General features: G+C 44.4%; 1 protein-coding gene across 1 annotated transcript; it reads left to right on the top strand.

The window, feature by feature from the left end:
• The first annotated feature begins 16,139 nt into the window (after positions 1-16,139).
• LOC136483421 (receptor-like protein EIX2) lies at positions 16,140-19,357 on the top strand. Its single transcript, XM_066480489.1, has one exon. The coding sequence runs from the start codon at positions 16,214-16,216 to the stop codon at positions 19,073-19,075; it is 2,862 nt and encodes a 953-aa protein (XP_066336586.1). The 5' UTR covers positions 16,140-16,213; the 3' UTR covers positions 19,076-19,357.
• Positions 19,358-19,595: the final 238 nt, after the last annotated feature.

The raw sequence follows: 19,595 nt of genomic DNA, 5'->3' as shown, positions 1-19,595 counted from the left end.
CATGTTGGAGCACTAGAACAACATATTTTGGTCATCTCTATCACTTGAGTGCCATCTAGCTCCACCATGGATGTGAACCAATCTATCTCATACATCACTTAGAGCAAAGGATTAGTTCACATAGGTTTCTTCTCATCAAAACCAAACTAGGGCTTTCATCTAAGCGTGCGCCTGCTTCCACCTCATCGCGGCTGCCCGCCTCGTTCGCTGATTCCGACGCGCCACCAGCCAGCTTGCCACCAACCAGCTCGTCTCCAGCCACCTCACCAGCGTCAGCGCCACCACCGCCGCCGCTACCATCGCCTGTTGTGCCCAGTGTTGCTGGCCCTATGGACTCGTTGTCCCAGGTTGTTGCCAATGGCACCGGGCGCACTACTGGCCGGATGTCTTCCACGACCTCACAGGCCATTGTGCCGGTGACAAATGCGCACAATAAATGCACCCGTGGCAAAGCTGGCATTCGCCAACCCATGGACCACCTCAACCTCAACACGGCGGTCCTCTCCCCAGTGCCAACGACCTTTCACACTGCTCTTTCTAACTCGCACTGGCGTGCTGCTATGCAAGCCGAGTTCGATGCGCTACAAGCTAATAACACTGGACCTTGGTTCCTCGCCCGTCTGGTGTTAATGTTGTTACAAGGAAATGGATCTTCCATCACAAGTTCCTGTCTGATGGCTCACTTGACCGCTACAAAGTTCGGTGGGTTCTTCGCGGATTTACCCAGCATCCAGGAATTAATTATGATGAGACCTTCAGCCCAATCGTCAAGCTACTACTTTTCGGGTGGTACTCACATTGGCACTGTCTCGCTCTTGTTCCATTCAACAGCTAGATATGATGTCAAGAATGCATTTTTACATGGGACATTAACAGAGACAGTATACTGTGTTCAGCCATCCGGGTTTGTTGATTCTTCCAGACCCGACCATGTCTGTCGATTGAACAAGTCTCACTATGGATTGAAGCAAGCTCCCCGCTCCTGGCACAGTCGCTTCGCTTCTCACATAACCTCCCTCAATTTTGTTGAAGCTAAGTCTGACACCTCCCTGTTTATTTTCTATTGAGGCGCTGATATGGCTTTCTTGCTCCTATATGTTGATGACATTGTTCTTATGGCTTCATCTACGAGCTTTCTCTAGCACATTATTTCAGCTCTTTGCCGAGAATTCTCTACGATAGACATGGTGCCTCTTTATTATTTTTTGGGTGTCACTGTTGAGTGCTGAGATGACAGTTTGTTCCTCTCACAGAGACATTATATGTTGGATATTCCGGATCATGCTGGTATGCGTGACTGCAAGCCGTGCAACACCACTGTGGATACTCACTCCAAGCTCGCCGATGATGGGGCCTCCATGTCTGACCCCACCCATTATCGCAGCATAGCTGGGGCCCTCCAGTATCTCACTTTCACCCGCCCGGATATTGCCTATGTCGTACAACAAATCTATATTCACATGCATGACCCGCGAGAGCCTCACCTCGGCGCCATAAAGCATGTCCTGCAGTATCTCCAGGGCACTTTGGATCTTGGTCTTCACCTGTAATGGACCTCACCGGCTGATCTTATTATTTTGGTCTTCTTCGCCACGCCACAATTGTCTATTGTGACAACATTAGTGTTGTCTACCTCTACACCAACCCTGTCCAGCACCAGCGCACTAAGCATGTCGAGATTGACTTGCACTTCGTTCGAGAACGAGTCGCCTTCGGTGAAGCCCGTGTACTACACGTTCCCACTTCGTCCTAGTACGCCGACATCTTCACCAAAGGTCTGCCAACGTCCGTCTTCACAAAGTTTTGTGCTTCCAGTTCCGACTGCGGGGGCGTGTTAAAGAGTAAACCAGCCCGTGGGCCTACCGACCTAGGCTCACTACCGTATGCACTGATTTCCTTTGAGTAATGTCTTGAGTATTCCCTACTCCATTCTCTCTCAGTCAGGATCAGGAGAGGCCCGCCGGTTTAGGTAGAGGCACACGCCCTTTGCATTAAAGAAAAAAGATTTCGAGACAATAAGTACTTGAAGCATATTTTTGATCAGATTTTCTACCTTCAGAAAGATCTTTTATCAGCTCAGAGATTTCAGAAGGAAGCTGGTAGGATTCGTTACCATTGAAAGAGAGAATATATGCAAGGAATTCTTTTGGCATCTCTATCGATTCCTGTATAGTATCAAAGACCACCACAGAAAAACAACAAAGTCATTAGCTTAAAAATCCATGATAATAATACAAGTAAAGAAGAAAACAAAGACCATGCATCCTAATGATTGTAGCTTACGCTAATGATTCAACACACACACACACTCTCTCTCTCTCTCTCTGCCGTTGAGACCACATTCCTTGGCAACCTCGAATGTCCAGCCGCTAAAATCATTAGACTTGTTTTTGAAAATGTTGAATTTGACCTTCACAAACTGAAGAGCTTTGCAGATCTTCAGCCTAATGCCCTTGTAGCACTTACAATTTCGTCTTGGATCTAAAATGCTGAGCTTGTCGTCATTCATGTTGAAAGCATACAGACTCCAATGACCATCATGAACTACTGGAATACATAGCTGCATGCAGCAATATATTATGTATGTGGTCGTCAGTGGAAGATATAAAAACAGATATACAATAACTGAGGCTGTAACAAAAACTAACCAGCTCAGTGCTTTGCAAAAACTAATATGAACATGGAGCACCAACCAACATGGAGCGTTATATTACACAAGAGGTCGTTCTGTAAAGTTTCCTTAACAGGTACACGCGTGAGAATGAAAAGGGAGTAACAAGAACAATACTATATGACGCGCGACTTTAAAAGTTCCAAGGTCGTTCTGTAAAGTTTCCTTAATAAATTCATAACACCAACTAGTAATATTTTTTATGCAATTATGCATTCTAAATTTCTGAATGCTCTGTGCACTACACCAACTACTACTAATAAAGGTCCTTCTTTCTAGCTCAGTCACGTACGATTAGATGAGGATATATGTCAAAAAAAATCTCCAATTGTTAGTAACAACAAAATATATGAAGATACCAATGCTCTAAACCACTAGTGGAGTTAAAAGCTAGTGTGCACTTTGAGAGGCTACACGCTGTCACGTCAAAAACAACTAATTCCGCAGCATCTTATCGTGTGCAAGCATTAAAGAAACAGAGTCCCTCACCCACCCACTCTCTCGCACACACAAAATGAACTATTAGCACCTAGTATTAGCACTCCACTAACTAATCAAATAGTAATTGTTACCAACTCCACTTACCACCTCCAGCATTACAAAGGCACCCGCTATTATTTTACTTCTTCACACGGATTAACTATCCAAATCTCCATACGACTATCCAAATCTCTTGTTGGTTCAGACCCTGAGGGACAAATAATTTTCCTAGGACTGAAGCTGTTATCTTCCTCGAGGAGATCGAGTTAGTTGGTGCTGCGGCGCCAAGGTATCGGAGTCAGGTTGCTGCTTTGAAGCGAGGTGAATGGCTTTTTATGAAAGTTGGCTAGCGGCGGCTCTGATCGAATCCTTCAGACTGCCCACCGCCCGCAACCGGGCACGACTCGCGACCTGGAGCAAGGGTACACCGGAGCTGAAGCTCAACCTGTCTCTGCTAGCGGAGGCGTTCCTGCAGCTGCTTGCTTCGGGGCTCGGGACGCTCGCCTTCGTCTGGGCCACCGTCGTCCTGCTGGGCGGCTACTCTACCATGCTCGTGAGATTGGATTTCTGGCTCACTACGGCCATCGTCTTCGTAGAAACTGACAGGTATGTAATGCTTTCGTACTCAGCCCAATCTTCTGTATACTATCCTGAGTGCATGCATCTTTCTACTCTGCTGCATAGTTTTAAATCTCCAATCTCCCGCTATAGCCTTTTGAGCCTTGTTTTCATATATAATTTAGCCGTTTTTTCTCGCTATGGCCCAGTATAGCTCCGCTATTAGCTGTTTTAGAGACGTACCGCTAAACACCTTGGCCCGCTATTTAAAACGTTGCTTCGCTGCAGGGGCGATGCTACGTTATACCGTCGGTGTCCGCCGACCCCGACGACTTGCCACCGTGTCATGTATCCTACGATATTTTACCAGCCTAGACCCCGGCAAAAAATATGTTTTGACCCCGGCGGCCGGCACAAAGCAGGTGGCAGGCTGGCTAATTTAGTTGATAAGCGCCCAGCAGCCAACGCAAGTCGCAAGGTCCAACAAGGGCAAGCAGCAAGCCCACTAGGTAATAGGCCAATTTATTAGCGTGCAGCACCAGGTTGGCCTTTACACTAATCTATGGTTCCTCTCCCTGACTTCCTCGACCGTCCAAGTACATTTTCCGTGTCCTTGTTTTGGATTTCTCGTCTCGCGACTCGCACCATGAGTCGAAGCACCGCCCATCGCCTCTCATCCTGGCGGCTTAGCGGCGACTGCGACGGTGAGGAGAGGAGGTTCTCAATTTCTCGCCTTAACAAGCACCTACATTTTTTGTTGATTCCTTAGAGTTCCCTAATCCCCAGTTGACGAAGAAGGATACAATTATGTTCCTTGTGTTTTAGACTTCTAGCAAATTAGGAGCTTGCTGCCTTGCTCTTCTCCAACAAGATGTCAGTCAAAGCTTGTCTTCACCTTTTTGTCAATTGCCGCTTTCAATCTTAAAAATCTTAAGCAAAATTATTGCGGCCTTCAATCTTAAAAATTCTTTTGAGGGTTTCAAAATTAGTTTAGAGTTTAATAAACTTGGCTAAGTTATACTTATTGATTTCAATTTTACAGAACTAAAAGATCATAGTCATGAAAATAACATTTATATTAGTAATGTTCGATCTTATATAATATATCCATAGTATTATATTATTATCTTTAACTAATATTATTTATAATATTATTATAAGCTAAAAATTAGTAGTATTGTATGTTTGGATCGACCCCGGTGATATCTTATCGTGGCTTCGGCCCTGCTCTGCTGTCTGCTCTCTGCCCTGGTTGGGTCTGTCTGGCCGCCGCCAGCTCTGGGCAGCGCGGCCTACAGTGCCTAACCAACCTATGCCGGACATCCCACGCAAGGTTGTCGCCACCCGTTAGCTTCCAACGGGCGAGGAGTTGCTCCATCTTAGCAGCGTCTTCGAGGTCAGTGAGAGCAGCAAACACCGGGATACCTATTAGCTGACAGTGGAAAACGCTAAGGGCATGTTCGGAACATAGGAATGTAAAACGTATGAATCGGAGAAAACACAGGAATAGGAAAGGAATAGAGGTGTAAAACAGAGGATTGAAAAATACAGGATTTTTATAGAAATTGGTGTTTGGAACACATGAATACTAATAACATAGTAATCTATTGGTTTGCAGTAAGCATAGTTGTTTAGAGTAAATAAGAGCTAACTAGTGCTGCTGTCTTTTTTCTCTTCCTCACTGCAATAGCAGCACCCGTCATCATGAGTTTTGATGGCGAGCAGAATGATTCTTTTCTCCTCACTCGCCTCGGACTTCCGCAAAACCACGGCTCGGAGTGGATGCTTTTTTTCCCGTGTTTTGTGAAGCACGTGATTCCTTTTCTCTGGAACGGCTGGCTGCTTTCCTCCGTTCCAAACGGTGTATGACGTTAGCAAAACAAAGGAATGAAATTCCTTTGAAATTTCTGTGAAAATCCTCCAATCCAAACAGGCCCTAAGGTTTATTTGATCCTATTATCAAACTAAAAACTAAACTTTAGCCGCTGAGTTTTAGATAATGAGGTTGTTTAGATCATGGCTAAAATTTAGATCTAATTTAATAAAAATACTTGTGTGCCCAAGACAGTGGCAGAGACAGAGGAGGAGAGGGGGGAGGGGGCACCCTAAGCCCCTACTGTTTCTATTGTTTTTTTAATTACTATTTTTTTTAAAAAAATGTACTTCTGTCTCCTCCCCTAAAAAATAAAAATCGTATTTCTAGCTCTGCAACTGCCCCAAGAATTGTTCAGCATTATTCCCACGGTCTACTCTATTGCTGCTATTCTCCGTGCTCTGCTATGTGCGTGGAGAGGCCTGAGAGAACAACTAATCTTAAGATATATAAACTCTTGTTGCATCTCTTTCTGTGATTTTATAAATTTATAGTTTGGCTTTTAACTTTTAACGGAGTTGTTGCAAATTTTTCCACATGTTAAGTAGAAACTCTAGTGTTTCTTTTATCTTGTATTCAGAATTTGTTCAATTATTAAAAAGAGTTTAGGTCCTAGTACTATTATTTTTCACATGTTAAGTTGAAACTTAGCTTGCACCCCGACACTGAACATGTTGAATATGTTATATCACAAGATTATATGTGTGTATTGTTTTGTATATGGGTACTTAAAAATAAATTACCTACATCGATATGACATAATGTTTCAGTCAAAATGTATAAACTTATTTAAAATAATAACCTATAAAACTTATTATTATGGAGTATTATTATAAATTATAAAGTGAGCTGTCAGTGGTATTGCTATGCGGTTTGTTAAATAAACATTCTTCCATTCTTCATAATTAAAATAAATATTTATCCTAATGCATACATGATATGTTTACTTGCTATATATGGTGAAACATAGCATTTTGGTTATTTAATTTAAATGTTGTAGAAGTCTATAATATACAAATATATATGTATCATACTTTATGAATATTAATTTATTTAGTAATAACATATATTAGTATTTACATGAGGATATGAGAGATATTTTTGTTTATTTTTTTATAACGACTAAGGTAGATACAAATATAAAAGTAATTTTTATATTATTTTCTATAATGATATGTATGGGTAGGTTGAATACAAACTTAGGAGGTTGCTTTGCATTATCTTTTAAAATGACCAATATGAGTAATTTATAAAATCATTAGGAGGTATTTCAAATTATCTTTTATGATGGTAGACGTGGGTAATTTGGATATAAAGTTAGAGGGTCATTTTGAATTATCTTTCACAATGAAAAAGGTCAACAATTTAGATACAATGTTACGAAGTTGTTTTGAATTATGTTTCATAATGATAAAAGTGTGTAACTTAGATGTAAAATTAGGAGGTTATTTTTGAATTATTTTTTGTAATAATAGATGTGGATAATTTATATACAAATTTAGGGGGGTTATTTGAATTATCCTGCGTAATGACATAAGTGTATAATTTAGATGCAAAATTAAGGGGTTCCTTTATGTATTTTTCATAATATCAGGGGTGGGTAACTTTTTTATAAATTACGATAGATCCAATAGCTATTATCAGCGACGATGACTCGAGTCTATAAAATTAAAGGTCAGATATTTTTTATTATTGTGAGAATTTCTAAGATTTATCTTTTTTCCCTAACGCATTCGGTGGGAATTAACGTGGTGGCACTCTATAATTAGTTATAGTAAGATGGTCACCTTGCACAAATTCGGGCTAATCAGAAAACTATCCATTATATTCGTAGAATCGTCGGGTACAATTCAGCACCTGAGGCCAAATTCTTCGTCGATGTTGCAGCAGCTTTCTCCCAAAAGAACATGCGGGTCGGAAGGACTATAAATCTTGTACGTTTACTTACCATGGGGCCAACATGGCTTGCTCTAGCTCCCATTTTCGCAGCAACAGCCTGCATGTTGCTATCAATCATTCGTCTTGTTGGCATTGCGACGCATGGTTATGGAAGTTCCAGTATTGATGCCAGCAACGGTAATCTGAAGCCAGCGCTCCTCTTGTTCTATGCCCTGGTGCTCACTCAAGGTGTATTGTTTCTCCTGTGGTTCGCAGTCGCCATGAATCGTTCGGGCTTAGCTGCAGATTTGGGTTGGCAGTACTTGAAACACTTATGGTGGCATGGATATGTTGACAGCATAGCGGACACGCGCATCCAAAAAGGCGTGTATAGCACCATAAATACTACTCTGGTCTCCTTTTGCAGCAGAATTGTTGTTGCAATCTGAAGATCCCGATGACCACGTCCTTGCAGTTTTAGTGCTACACTTGCTGGTGATTAAGAACGAAGAACGCTCACACAGAGCAGTTGAGCAGATTTGTTCTTCGGAGAAGTTGGTTTACAAGCTGGTTCGGATGCTACCCTCGGAGGATCTTGATGCAGATATCAAAGAATACATCGCACAGATTGTCACGGAGCTTGCCTGCAAGCTGCGCACAGCAGACATACCTGGAGCAGCCCACTTCATATCATCCCTACTTGATCCTCATCTCATGAAAAAGGCAGCACAAACACGCCGCACCTATGATTCTCATTCCATTGACATGGCCGAGAAGGTAGAGATCAAACCCCCTTTTGTTCATGGTCGTGTGATTCTTCGCGAGCTTGCCACGGACCCGGATAACTGCACAGAGATGTACAACACCATGGATCTTGTGCCCAAGATCGTAGCGCCAATTAGCAGTGGACTACATGTGGCCATCAAGAATGATGCAACAGCAGTTGAGGTTGTGAGGGAATCCTTGCGCGTGGTGTCCAAGCTTACCAGCGGGACAGCAGGTGAGAGCGGTAGGAAATTATGCCATGAATTAACAACAACAACAACAACAACAACAACAACAACAACAACAACAACAACAACAACAACAACAACAACAACAACAACAACAACAACAAAATATGGCAGCAGGACAGCTGAAAACTTAATTTGGATCTTGAGCAATACTGACAACCAAGGAATGAGAATGCTAGCTGTTGACTATCCACACCCTTTGCCGTAAGAGTTGTAATATCACAGCGTCCCTTATGATGACATGGCCACATTAAATACTAATAATAATTTGGGCTTGTGCTTATGTTGATCACAGTGTCCCTGTTTTGGTGTCGGATTCTGCCTAATTGCTTACTCGTGTTGTGGTGCCATGTTTCCATGTTCGTCATCCACATCAAGGAAGGCTCACGTCTCCTCCATGACCATTGTTTCCATGCTCGTCGTCAACCGTTAATTGCTGAAGTGAGAAAGAGGTGACTGCACTTATGTTCAGTGTAGAATTAGCACACAACTTACAGACACACATAATATCCACATCCACATTAAATTTCATGGTTGATTGCTCTGATTTTACATTTGGCCGACATCTCTTCCAGATGGAGATTGGTCCCACCTCTCTTCCAGATGGACGGCTCCGGTGTGGGCCCACTCTGACTTTGATCCAGCCGTTCAAAATCGGTTCCTGTGTGGTGTTGCTTAGGTAGATAGATTGCACTGGTTGTTCTAAAAAAAATAGATGGATTGCACTGGCATTCAGAAGTTTCTTTGCTGGCAAAACATTGTTTTAGCTCGGAGATTGTATGATTGAGCAGCTGATCTCCTCTCCTGTGTCCTGCCGGTTTCTTTTTAAAAAAAAAAACAGTTGCATACTCAAAGTACACTATAAGTAACATTCACTTACAAACATTGGACAGGCAAGGAGAGCAAATTTCTCAGAAATTGAAGAGCCCAATATATGAGCACAGTTTCCCTGGGGGCGTAAACTGCTACAGCAGGAGTTCCACTGCCTACTTGCCTAGTGACGAACATGCATGGTTCCTTGTAGTCTTGACGACGCACTGGAGAGGTGCCAGTAAAATAGGGTGCATAATGAGTTTGAGATGCAGTAGTACTCCAGACACATTTGAGATTACTTTATCACTAGACGTAAAAATTAAAGTTATAGTCAGCAGCATGATGGTTCATTACCGGAAACAGTAGCTTTGCTGTGTGTCCACAGCAAACGGTGAAAGGTCCTAAATGACTAGAGGGGAAGTGAATAGCCTAATAAAAATTTCTACAGCAACACTTAAGACAAGATGGTTAGATAACTAAATGGCGTAATGCAAGTTTTGCCCTAGCACTACAAGAAAGATGCAAGCCACCTATCCACAAGTCTAGTGAGCTATACTTTTCTAGGCACTCAAAAGTTAAGACTAAAAACTACTACTAGAGAACTAGCAAGAAAGCTAATTACAACTAGCAAGGAAAGCTATCACTACACAAGATGTATATCAAAGTAAATACAATAGAGTGATAGAGAGGGTTATACCGCCGTGGCAGGTGATCAACAATAAATACAATGAAATCCTTAGAATAGTAATGACACAAGATTTTTATCTGAGGTTCACTTGCTTGCCGGCAAGCTATGTCCTCGTTGTAGCGATTCACCCACTTGGAGGTTCACGAGCTAATTGGCTTCACAAGCCAAACCGCAATCGGGTGCAGCACAACCAACACAAGATGGGGATTCACAAGCTATGAGCAATCCACTAGAGATGTCTTTTGTGAACTCCCACGGGGAAGGCTCAAGAACCCCTTACAATCACCATGATCGGAGCCGGAGACAAACACCATCCTCCGCTCAACGATCCTCGCTGCTCCGAACCGTCTAGGTGTATCAAACACCAAGAGTAACAAGAGAAATCCACAGCGAAACCCAATCACCAAGTGCCTCTAGATGCAATTACTCAAGCAATGCACATGGAATCACTCAATCTCACTTTGATTTGCACTATTAAGCAAGGAGATAAGTGGGAGGGAGTATACTTAGCTCAAAGGGATGTTAAGAATGTCAAAATGCCAAGAGAGATACCTCAAAGCCGGCCAACTACTATTTATAGACACCCTATTAAAAACATACCTGTTGGCCCCTTTAGTGGGCTGACTACACATCGACCGGACGCACTATAGGGTGGACCGGACGCGTCCGGTCACCAGCGTCTGATCACTCTTTGGACGCCACGTGTCCTAGCCGTTTGAATGTTACCGTTGGCGCACAATGGCTCCTTTGCGCATGCTCACTACACTCGCACCAGACGCGTCCGGTCAACTGACCGGACTCGCAACGCCTCAGCGTCCGGTCCAACTCAGAGAGGTTCCAAAAATGATTTTTCCCGACCAGACACGCCACAGCGCCCGGTCGCCGCTGCACTGCTCTGCCTGCCGAGGAACCGAGGCAGCGTCGCATCCGAGGGCCAGTGTCCGGTCGCCGCTGCACTGCTGCCCTTCTCCTTGGGTTTGTCACCGGACGCGTCCGGTCCCACGGGGACCAGCATCCAGTCACAACAGTGACCCCTTCTCTTATCTCCAACACTTCACCCTTGCTCCCAAGTGCTAAACACAATGTGTATCACCTTTGTGCATATGTGTTAGCATATTTTGAAAGCATTTTCAAGGGTGTTAGCACTCACTAGAATCTAAATGCATATGCAATGAGTTAGAACATCTAGTGGCATTTTGATAACCGCATTTCATAATGAATTTCGCCCCTCTTCATAGTACGGCTATCAATCCTAAATACACTCACACCCTCTATGGTGTCTTGAGTGCCAAAAACAAAATTGCCCTATCAAGTATACCTTTGGCTTGAGCCCATTTTGTTTTTCTCTTTCTTCTTTTCAAGTTAGAGCACTAGAACATCATAGCCGACCACTCCTTTACCTTGGTCGATCACTCCAAAGCACAGCCGACCACACGCCGACCACTCAAGTGCCTTGCCAACCACACTAGTGCCATAGCCGACCACATAAGAGTTTTGGCCGAGCACACTAGTGTCATAGCCGAACACTCAACTTGATTTTGGAACAATCCTTTCTTTGCTAGACACACTTAGCACTTAGGTTAGTCCAAATAGGTTTCATCAATTAGTCAAAACTAAACTAGGGCTTTCACACGGCGAAGCCCAAAAAACACTCGGCAAAGGCTTTGCCGAGTGTTACACTCGGCAAACAGCTCATGGCGTACACAGTGTTGGCAAAAGTTTCTTTGTCAAATGTTTTTTATCGGGCACTCGACAAAGACTTTGTCGAGTGCTAAAACCGATGCTCGGCAAAAAAAAGTAATGTGACGGCGTGGAGACGGTCACGACGCGTTTGCCGAGTGTCTAATGGCCTGGGCACTCGGCAAAGATGCCCTTGTTTGCCAAGTGCCCCGGCCATGACACTCGGCAAACATGCCTTTGTTTGCCGAGTGTCCAGGATCAGACACTCGGCAAACATGGCTTCTTTGCTGAGTGTCACATCCCAGACACTCGGCAAAGACTGGCCATTCTAGGCCTAGATTTGGCCTCTTTGTGAAGTGTCACAGTGACACTCGACAAAGATGGCCATTTTAGGCTCAGAACGCACAGATTTTTGCCATGTGGCCTCTTTGCCGAGTGTATTTAGCATGGCACTCGGCAAATAGCCCTTTTGCTGAATGTAACACTCGACAAAGATACCATATATATCCAGTTTATTTGGTTCGGTCATATATAACGTACCATACTCAAATAAACATTACATCCATCACAGATAGTTAACAATAAGCATCACAGGTAGTTCATATAGATATATTGACAACACATAAATGCAAATAAACTTTAGAATCACAAGTAGGTCCATTCACAATCACAAATGCAAATAAAATTCACATTCACAAGTAAGTTTGTTCACAGTCGTTCTCCAGGCTCATCAGAAATGCAAATAAATGTAGTCATTGTGACCACGATGACCACTGTGACCACGGTTGGTCATAATGCTCATTCGATGCCATAGATTGATTCTGCACAAAGGAGAACAGATAAATCATTCACAGTGATTGAGAACGAAACATACAAGTGTTAGAAATAAACTAGCGACTAGAAATAGTGATTAATTCTGCGAAAACTAAAAGTAGCTAAGTTACAATGATTGAGAATGAAACAGTGATTACAAGGTTAACTACAAACTAGAAATAAACTAGAAACATACGCACATCATAAAGGAGAAAAGATTATGTCGGTGCGAAAAGTGACCAACACGTAAATATTTGTAGTTTCGCTGCACATTGTGATCGGATGTGGCCTAGCACTCGATGACACAGGGTTTATACTGGTTCAGGCAACGTGCCCTATGTCCAGTTTGAGTCGATCGGTGACTTTATTCCTGTGCCCAGGTGCTCGAAGTTTGCTGTGGGGTTACAAACGAGAGGGAGTAAGATGGGGGTGTAAGAGGTCTGGTCGGACTCCGGACCGAAGGCCCAAGGGTGACGGGAGCTCCGATGTGCGCTAAGTGTTCGAGTGTATGCTCTGTTTGGCCTTAGAGTTCTAGAGCCAAGCAGAGAGAATCGGAATGATCCATGTGTTGTCTGTCAGAGTCGTTCAAGTCGTTGCAATCGATCATCCCTGTTTTGGAGAGAGCGCATCCCCTTTTATAGATGAAGGGGATGGCTTTACAAGAGAGAGAGTGTATGAGAGAAAGAGAGTGTGTGTGCTACCTAGTCTTGTTGCCCATGCCATCGGGTACAAGACGGTTTGTCAGCGACTACAACATTGTTGTCGCTCAGATGCATGTGGTAGGCTCCATCGTCTTCTTCTGGTATGGCAAATGTCGGCGCCTACCATACTGTAGGATAAATGTCGACGCCCACAATACTGTTGGTGTTCTGACATGTCTAGAAGGTTACAAAGTACAGTTCTGACATGACCTAACAGTACTGTCCTACAGGTGTGCAGGATACGATCCTTGATATTGTGGTTGACTAGAGCGCCCTGCCTTACTTGCTCTATCCGTTTCCTAGGTCTTCACCGAGCGGGCGTCCCCGGTCGGTCGTTCCCCAGTCGGCTCTGGCCTCCTGGTCGAAGAAGAGCTGTAAGCAGAGGTTCGATGTACTCCGATCGGAGAGGCGAGTTGGAGTCGGAGGCGAGCGCCGGTCCTCTTTGGCCAGGCCTTCCAGTCGGAGAGGCGGACCAGAGTCGGAGGCGAGCATCGGTCCTCCTTGGCCAGGCCTTTCGGTCGTAGAGGCGGGCTAGAGTCGAAAGCGAGTGCCGTTCCTCCTTGGGCAGGCCTTCTGGTCGGAGAGGCGGGTCAGAGTCGAAAGCGAGCGTCGTTCCTCTTTGGCCAGGCCTTCTAGTCGGAGAGGCGGGCCAGAGTCAGAAGCGATGGAAGTGAGCGTCGTTCCTCCTTAGCCAGGCCTTCCAATCGGAGAGGCGGGTCAAAGTCGGAAGCGAGCGTCGTTCCTCTTTGGCCAGGCCTTCTAGTCGGAGAGGTGGACCGAAGTCGGAAGCGACGAAAGCGAGCGCCGTTCCTCCTTAGCCAGGCCTTCTGGTCGGAGAGGCGGGTCGGAGTCAGAAGCGATGGAAGCTAGCGTCGTTCCTCCTTGGCCAGGCCTTCCGATCAGAGACTGGATCGCCCTCCTGGCCTGTCGTTAGGTTTTTGGGCCGGCCCAGGAGTTGCGCATTGTTTCGCAACATTGTCTGTTGGGCCGAGCTTTTGCTGAGAAGCAGGTCCATGAGGGACCCCGGGTTTATGAACTTAACAGGAGCCCTCGAGCCCCCGGGCGATTCGGGTAGAATCGTCTAGGGAATTTTTCATCTTGACGGCGGGTGTTGCCCCCGAGCCCCCGGGTGATTCGGGTAGAATCGTCTGAGGGGTTTTCATTTTGCCAGCGGAGAATTTTTGTCTTGACAGCGGGTGCACGCGAGCACACCTACAGGTGTAGCCCCCGAGGCCCCAGGCAATTCGGGTAGAATCGTCTGGGGGTTCGTTTTGTTAGTGGGGGAATTTTTTGTTTTGACAGCGGGTGCGCGCGAGCGCACCCGCGGGTGTAGCCCCTGAGCCTACGTCCGACTGGTGAGTCGGTTGGAGGCTGAGCATCTTGGTACTCTTTCCTGGAGCCGCAGACTGCCGTTCGAGGTGTTCGCCCGTGTTTGTCCCGCCCGTGACCCATGCGGTCGGTTGATTTCCTGAGTTGGTGTCGGGCGACCTGAGCCCCTAAGTCCCATTTGGGCTCGGTAGGGGTTGGTCCTAAGTCCCTAAGTCCCATTTGTCGCTGCCCCTAAGTCCCATGCGGGCGCGGGCGCAGGAGGTGCGTGTGTGCGGGTGAGGCAGCGCCGGGCTGGATATGAAGAAGGTTTGCCGAGTGTCGGATCGGGGCACTCGGCAAAGCCCAGTTTTATCGAGTGTCAAATGGGGCACTCGGCAAACCCCGCTTTTTTTTTCATTTTCCTTCTTTTCCTTCTTTTCTATAACGTGTTTTTCTTTTTTTCGATGTACTTTGAAAATACCTTGTCAAATGGACTCAACAATATATATTTGTTTTTTCTACGAATATTATTCCATTATTTTATGCAGTTACAACTCAAATTTAATTTATATCAATTAAAATTCTATAATTGCACTTAATAAATAAAATTATCAAATGGATCCAAAAAATTACCAAAATTTCACATGAAACAATCTATGTTCTCTATTGCCTATACAAAAAGTTTTGAAGCCAAACCCCAATTCGACCGTCACTTTGACTCCAAATCTTACCGTATCCTTCTCAACGCTGAGATCTTTTTTCTGAGATGCTTCGGTTTGTAAACATCGTACGTGATAAATTGTGCGAAACCTTCTGAATTTTTTACCACAGCCTCCATGTATGATATCATCACATCATGACAAATCTCATGATTTTCAGACTTTGTTTGCTTTTTTTAGAATTTAAAAATCAATCAGCCACACGTTCGTGGTCGTGTTTTCTGAACAAGATGTTCGAAATTTCTTTTCATTTCCCGGGTAAGGCCTCACAATGGACTCAATAACATGAATATCATTTTTCTACTCATTTTATTCTATTATTTGAATCACTTGCTGTTCAAATTTGACTTATACCAAAAAATTTCTAGAAATGCAATAAATTAATTAAATATAGCAAACAGATCCAGAAACATACCAAATTTTAACATGGAATATCACATGTTGTATGTGGAGAGTAGAAAAAGTTTCAAGGTTAAAAGAGAAGAAAAAAAAGAAATTATTTGATGAGAGGCAGAGGCAATAATGGAATCGATGATGACCACACTGACACACGCCTGACCGCTTCTACACGGAAGGTGACCGTGGACTGAGGTCGTCGGTCAGCAGATGAAGCCCATCTTACAGGCAGATATCCATGAACCCAGAATAACCGAAGGAAGGAAGCTGAATGGACAATTCCACATAAACCCAGAATAACTCAACGAAGGAAGCTAAATGGATGGGATAATTCCACATAAACCCATGGAGGCAGCAGATGAGTGAGACGACCGATACATGACCAATCCAATCCGCGTCGGAGGAGTGCGCGTGGGCCAGTACGAAGATGCCTGACCGCTTCTACACGGAAGGTGACCGACGACCTCAGTCCACGGTCAATTGACCGATCTGCAGTATCCTCTGCATCCGTCTACTATAATAATAACACTCGGGCTCCAGAACGGATCCACTCTCACTCCAGAACTGATATATCCTGCCATTCTCTTCTACCATAGCGACATTATTGTCCGTGGTTGCCACCATGCATCACCTAGCTGCTGCCATGCTCGTGTTGCTCTGCTGCTGCTGCTTGTTCCTCGCCACGCAGCAGCAGCAGCAGCTCCAGCCAGCCGCCGGTGGTAACAGAGCGAGCCCGAGCTGCATACCACACGAGAGGGACGCCCTGCTGGCATTCAAGCACGGCGTCACCAGCGACACTGGCGGCATCCTCAGCTCGTGGCGGCGAGACGGTCGCCACGACGAGCAAGACTGCTGCCGGTGGAGAGGCGTCCGGTGCAGCAACCGAACTGGCCACGTCCACGAGCTTCGACTTGGATCGACCTTCGGACCAGATAATTTGGCCGGCCAGATAAGTCCTTCTTTGCTTGCTCTCGATCACCTAGAGCACCTTGATCTCAGCAGGAATGAACTAGAGGGGCCAACCGGTCGAATTCCTGAGTTCTTAGGCTCTCTAAAGAATCTCAAGTATCTTAACCTCTCTGGCATACCATTCTACGGTGGCGTGCCTCCCCAGCTTGGCAACTTGTCAAGGCTGCAGTATCTAGATCTTTCATGGAACTGGATGGAAGGCACAAACTCGACGGATCTCTCATGGTTAACACACATTCCTTCCATACAATATCTTTACTTGGACCAAGTGAACCTCAGCACAGTAGAGGATTGGCCTCGTGTCATGAATATGCTTCCTTCTTTGAGGGCCCTCCATCTTTCATACTGCTCTCTTGCAAGCGCAAACCAATCGCTGCCACACCTGAACCTTACAAATCTCGAGGAGCTCGATGCCTCCGGGAACTCCTTCCACCATCCAATGGTGACCAGCTGGTTCTGGAACATAACAAGCCTTAGATTCCTTTACCTCAGCGGCACTAGTATGTACGGTCAATTTCCGGATGCTCTTGGAGACATGACATCCCTGCAAGTCCTTGATCTTTCATATAATTATTGTCTTTATGATTATCATGATGATGACAAGAACATGCGCAGCATGATCACGAATATTAAGAACCTATGCAATTTGGAGGTCCTGAACCTTGAATACACTCTCTTATATGGTGACGTAGCTGAGCTGTTTAGGAATCTACCTCAATGTTCACCCAACAAATTGCAAGAATTGGACCTCGGTTGGAACCATTTAACCGGGATGGTACCAAGATGGATGGGGCAATTCATGAGCTTGGTTGTTCTGGATTTAGGTTCGAACTACATCACAGGACATGTTCCATATGAGATTGGTAAGCTTAGTAATCTGACCCATCTGGATCTAAGTATAAATAAGCTGGATGGCACGATAACTGAGGAACACTTTGCTAGTGCAAGGAGCTTGCAATATATAGACTTGTCATATAATGCCCTCAAGATTGAGATCAGCTCGGACTGGCAACCACCATCTACATTAGAGTATGTAAACTTTGCATCCTGCCAGATGGGCCCACTGTTTCCTGTGTGGCTTCAGTGGAATATGAGCATCACCTATCTTGATATCTCGAGTGCAGGTATAGCTGATAGGCTTCCACAGTGGTTCTCCGATGGCTTTTCAAATGTCGAATTCATGAACATCTCCAACAATCAACTCAACGGAACTTTGCCGGCTGATATGGGCTCCATGTCACTTCTACAACTCTACCTCAGTTCAAACAAATTAACTGGTCAGATACCCACGCTGCCACCAAACATAACATGGTTGGACTTATCCAATAACTTGTTGTTAGGACTCACTGGTCACTCTGCTGTTGGATCCGCCAATCTAAGACAGCTTTCTCTGTTCTCCAACCGACTCACTGGTCATATTCCTGAATCTTTTTGTAAATTTCAGAGACTGTGTGTGTTGGACTTATCCAACAATTTTTTGGAGGGAGAACCACCGTTGTGCCTCGGGGTAACGGAATATATGAAATTTGTAGCCTTAAGTAACAATAGTTTGTCAGGAAAGTTCCCGTCTTTTCTGCAAAACTTGACAAATGTGCACTTCCTAGATTTGTCTCGGAACAAATTCTCTGGAAGATTGCCAATGTGGATTGGAAGCTTAACATCATTAAGAGTTATACGATTAAGTCACAACAAGTTCTTTGGTAGCATTCCAATGAACATCACAAACCTTTCTTGCCTTCAGTACATGGACCTAAATAACAATAAGATATCAGGCTCTCTGCCGATCTACCTATCAAATCTTAAATTTATGACAAACACATCCATGATGGGTTGTTCCGATGGCATTGAAATAATTGTTTCTAACAGCAATGAAATAAGTTATTATCATCTTAATAATTTCTCTACGGTCTGGAAGGGGCAGGAATTGAACTATGGTTCCATTCAAAGAATTTTCGACACAAGTATGACGAGCATTGATTTATCTTCAAATGACTTAACCAGTGAAATTCCAGAAGAAATAGTTGTTCTTGATGCGCTTGTGAATTTGAATCTATCAAGGAACTACTTGACTGGAGTTATTCCAAAGAAGATCGGGGAAATGCGATCACTGCAATCATTGGACCTCTCGAGGAACATGCTTTCAGGGGAAATACCAGCCACTGTATCAAATCTGACGTTCTTAAGTTACTTGGAATTATCATACAACGATCTTACAGGAAGAATTCCATCGGGAGTACAGCTTGATACCCTGTATGCAGAGTATCCATCTATGTACATTGGCAACATCGGTCTTTGTGGACATCCTCTTCAAAACAATTGCTCGAGTGAGCGTCATGCACCAAAGCAAGGTGGCCTGGGAAGAACTGAAGAAGGTTATGGGATACCATTCTTTTATCTTGGACTCGGGTGCGGCTTCGTGGTTGGTACATGGATTGCATTTGGTGTTTTGTTGTTCAAGAGAAACTGTAGAATTGCTTGCTTTCGACTGTCGGACAAGTTGTACGGCAAAGTATAGTCCTTGTTGCTACATGGGCAAGAGCAAGACAAACACAAACTGATTAGCAAGCATGAAGCAAAGGCGATGGTCGGCGCTTCAACAAAAATTAGCCAATGCATGCATGTATGAATAATGGAAGTGGGAGAGAAGTCTGTTCATGAGTGCTTTGAATTTTGTTACTACCAGTATTACATATTGCCATGGTTTTCTTTACGAAATGAAGATTTGTCTGTCCGTGTTTATCTCTTATATCATGTAATAAACTGAGAACCAACACTTGATCATTGGCCAACATTAGTGTTTGTTGTACAAGATAGATATTAGTAGTTGTTAGTATATAGATAACATACGTACGTTATAAACTCTGGCTGATCTTCAGGATGTTGGTTTGTAGTATGTACAAGACGTTCGCCTAGTCAGCTCAGGGCGTTATATAACACGTAGACGCAGCCTCTACAGAGGTTAACACGCTTCACCAAGTTTTACAGTAATAATTATTTCCTTATGATGATGAACATTAAGACATGGTCAATCAATT

Source organism: Miscanthus floridulus, chromosome 9 (assembly GCF_019320115.1).
Source record: "Miscanthus floridulus cultivar M001 chromosome 9, ASM1932011v1, whole genome shotgun sequence".
NCBI classification, from domain to species: domain Eukaryota; kingdom Viridiplantae; phylum Streptophyta; class Magnoliopsida; order Poales; family Poaceae; genus Miscanthus; species Miscanthus floridulus.
The sequence above is the reverse complement of the archived record's forward strand: the minus strand, read 5'-3'. Positions and strand labels throughout refer to the sequence as shown.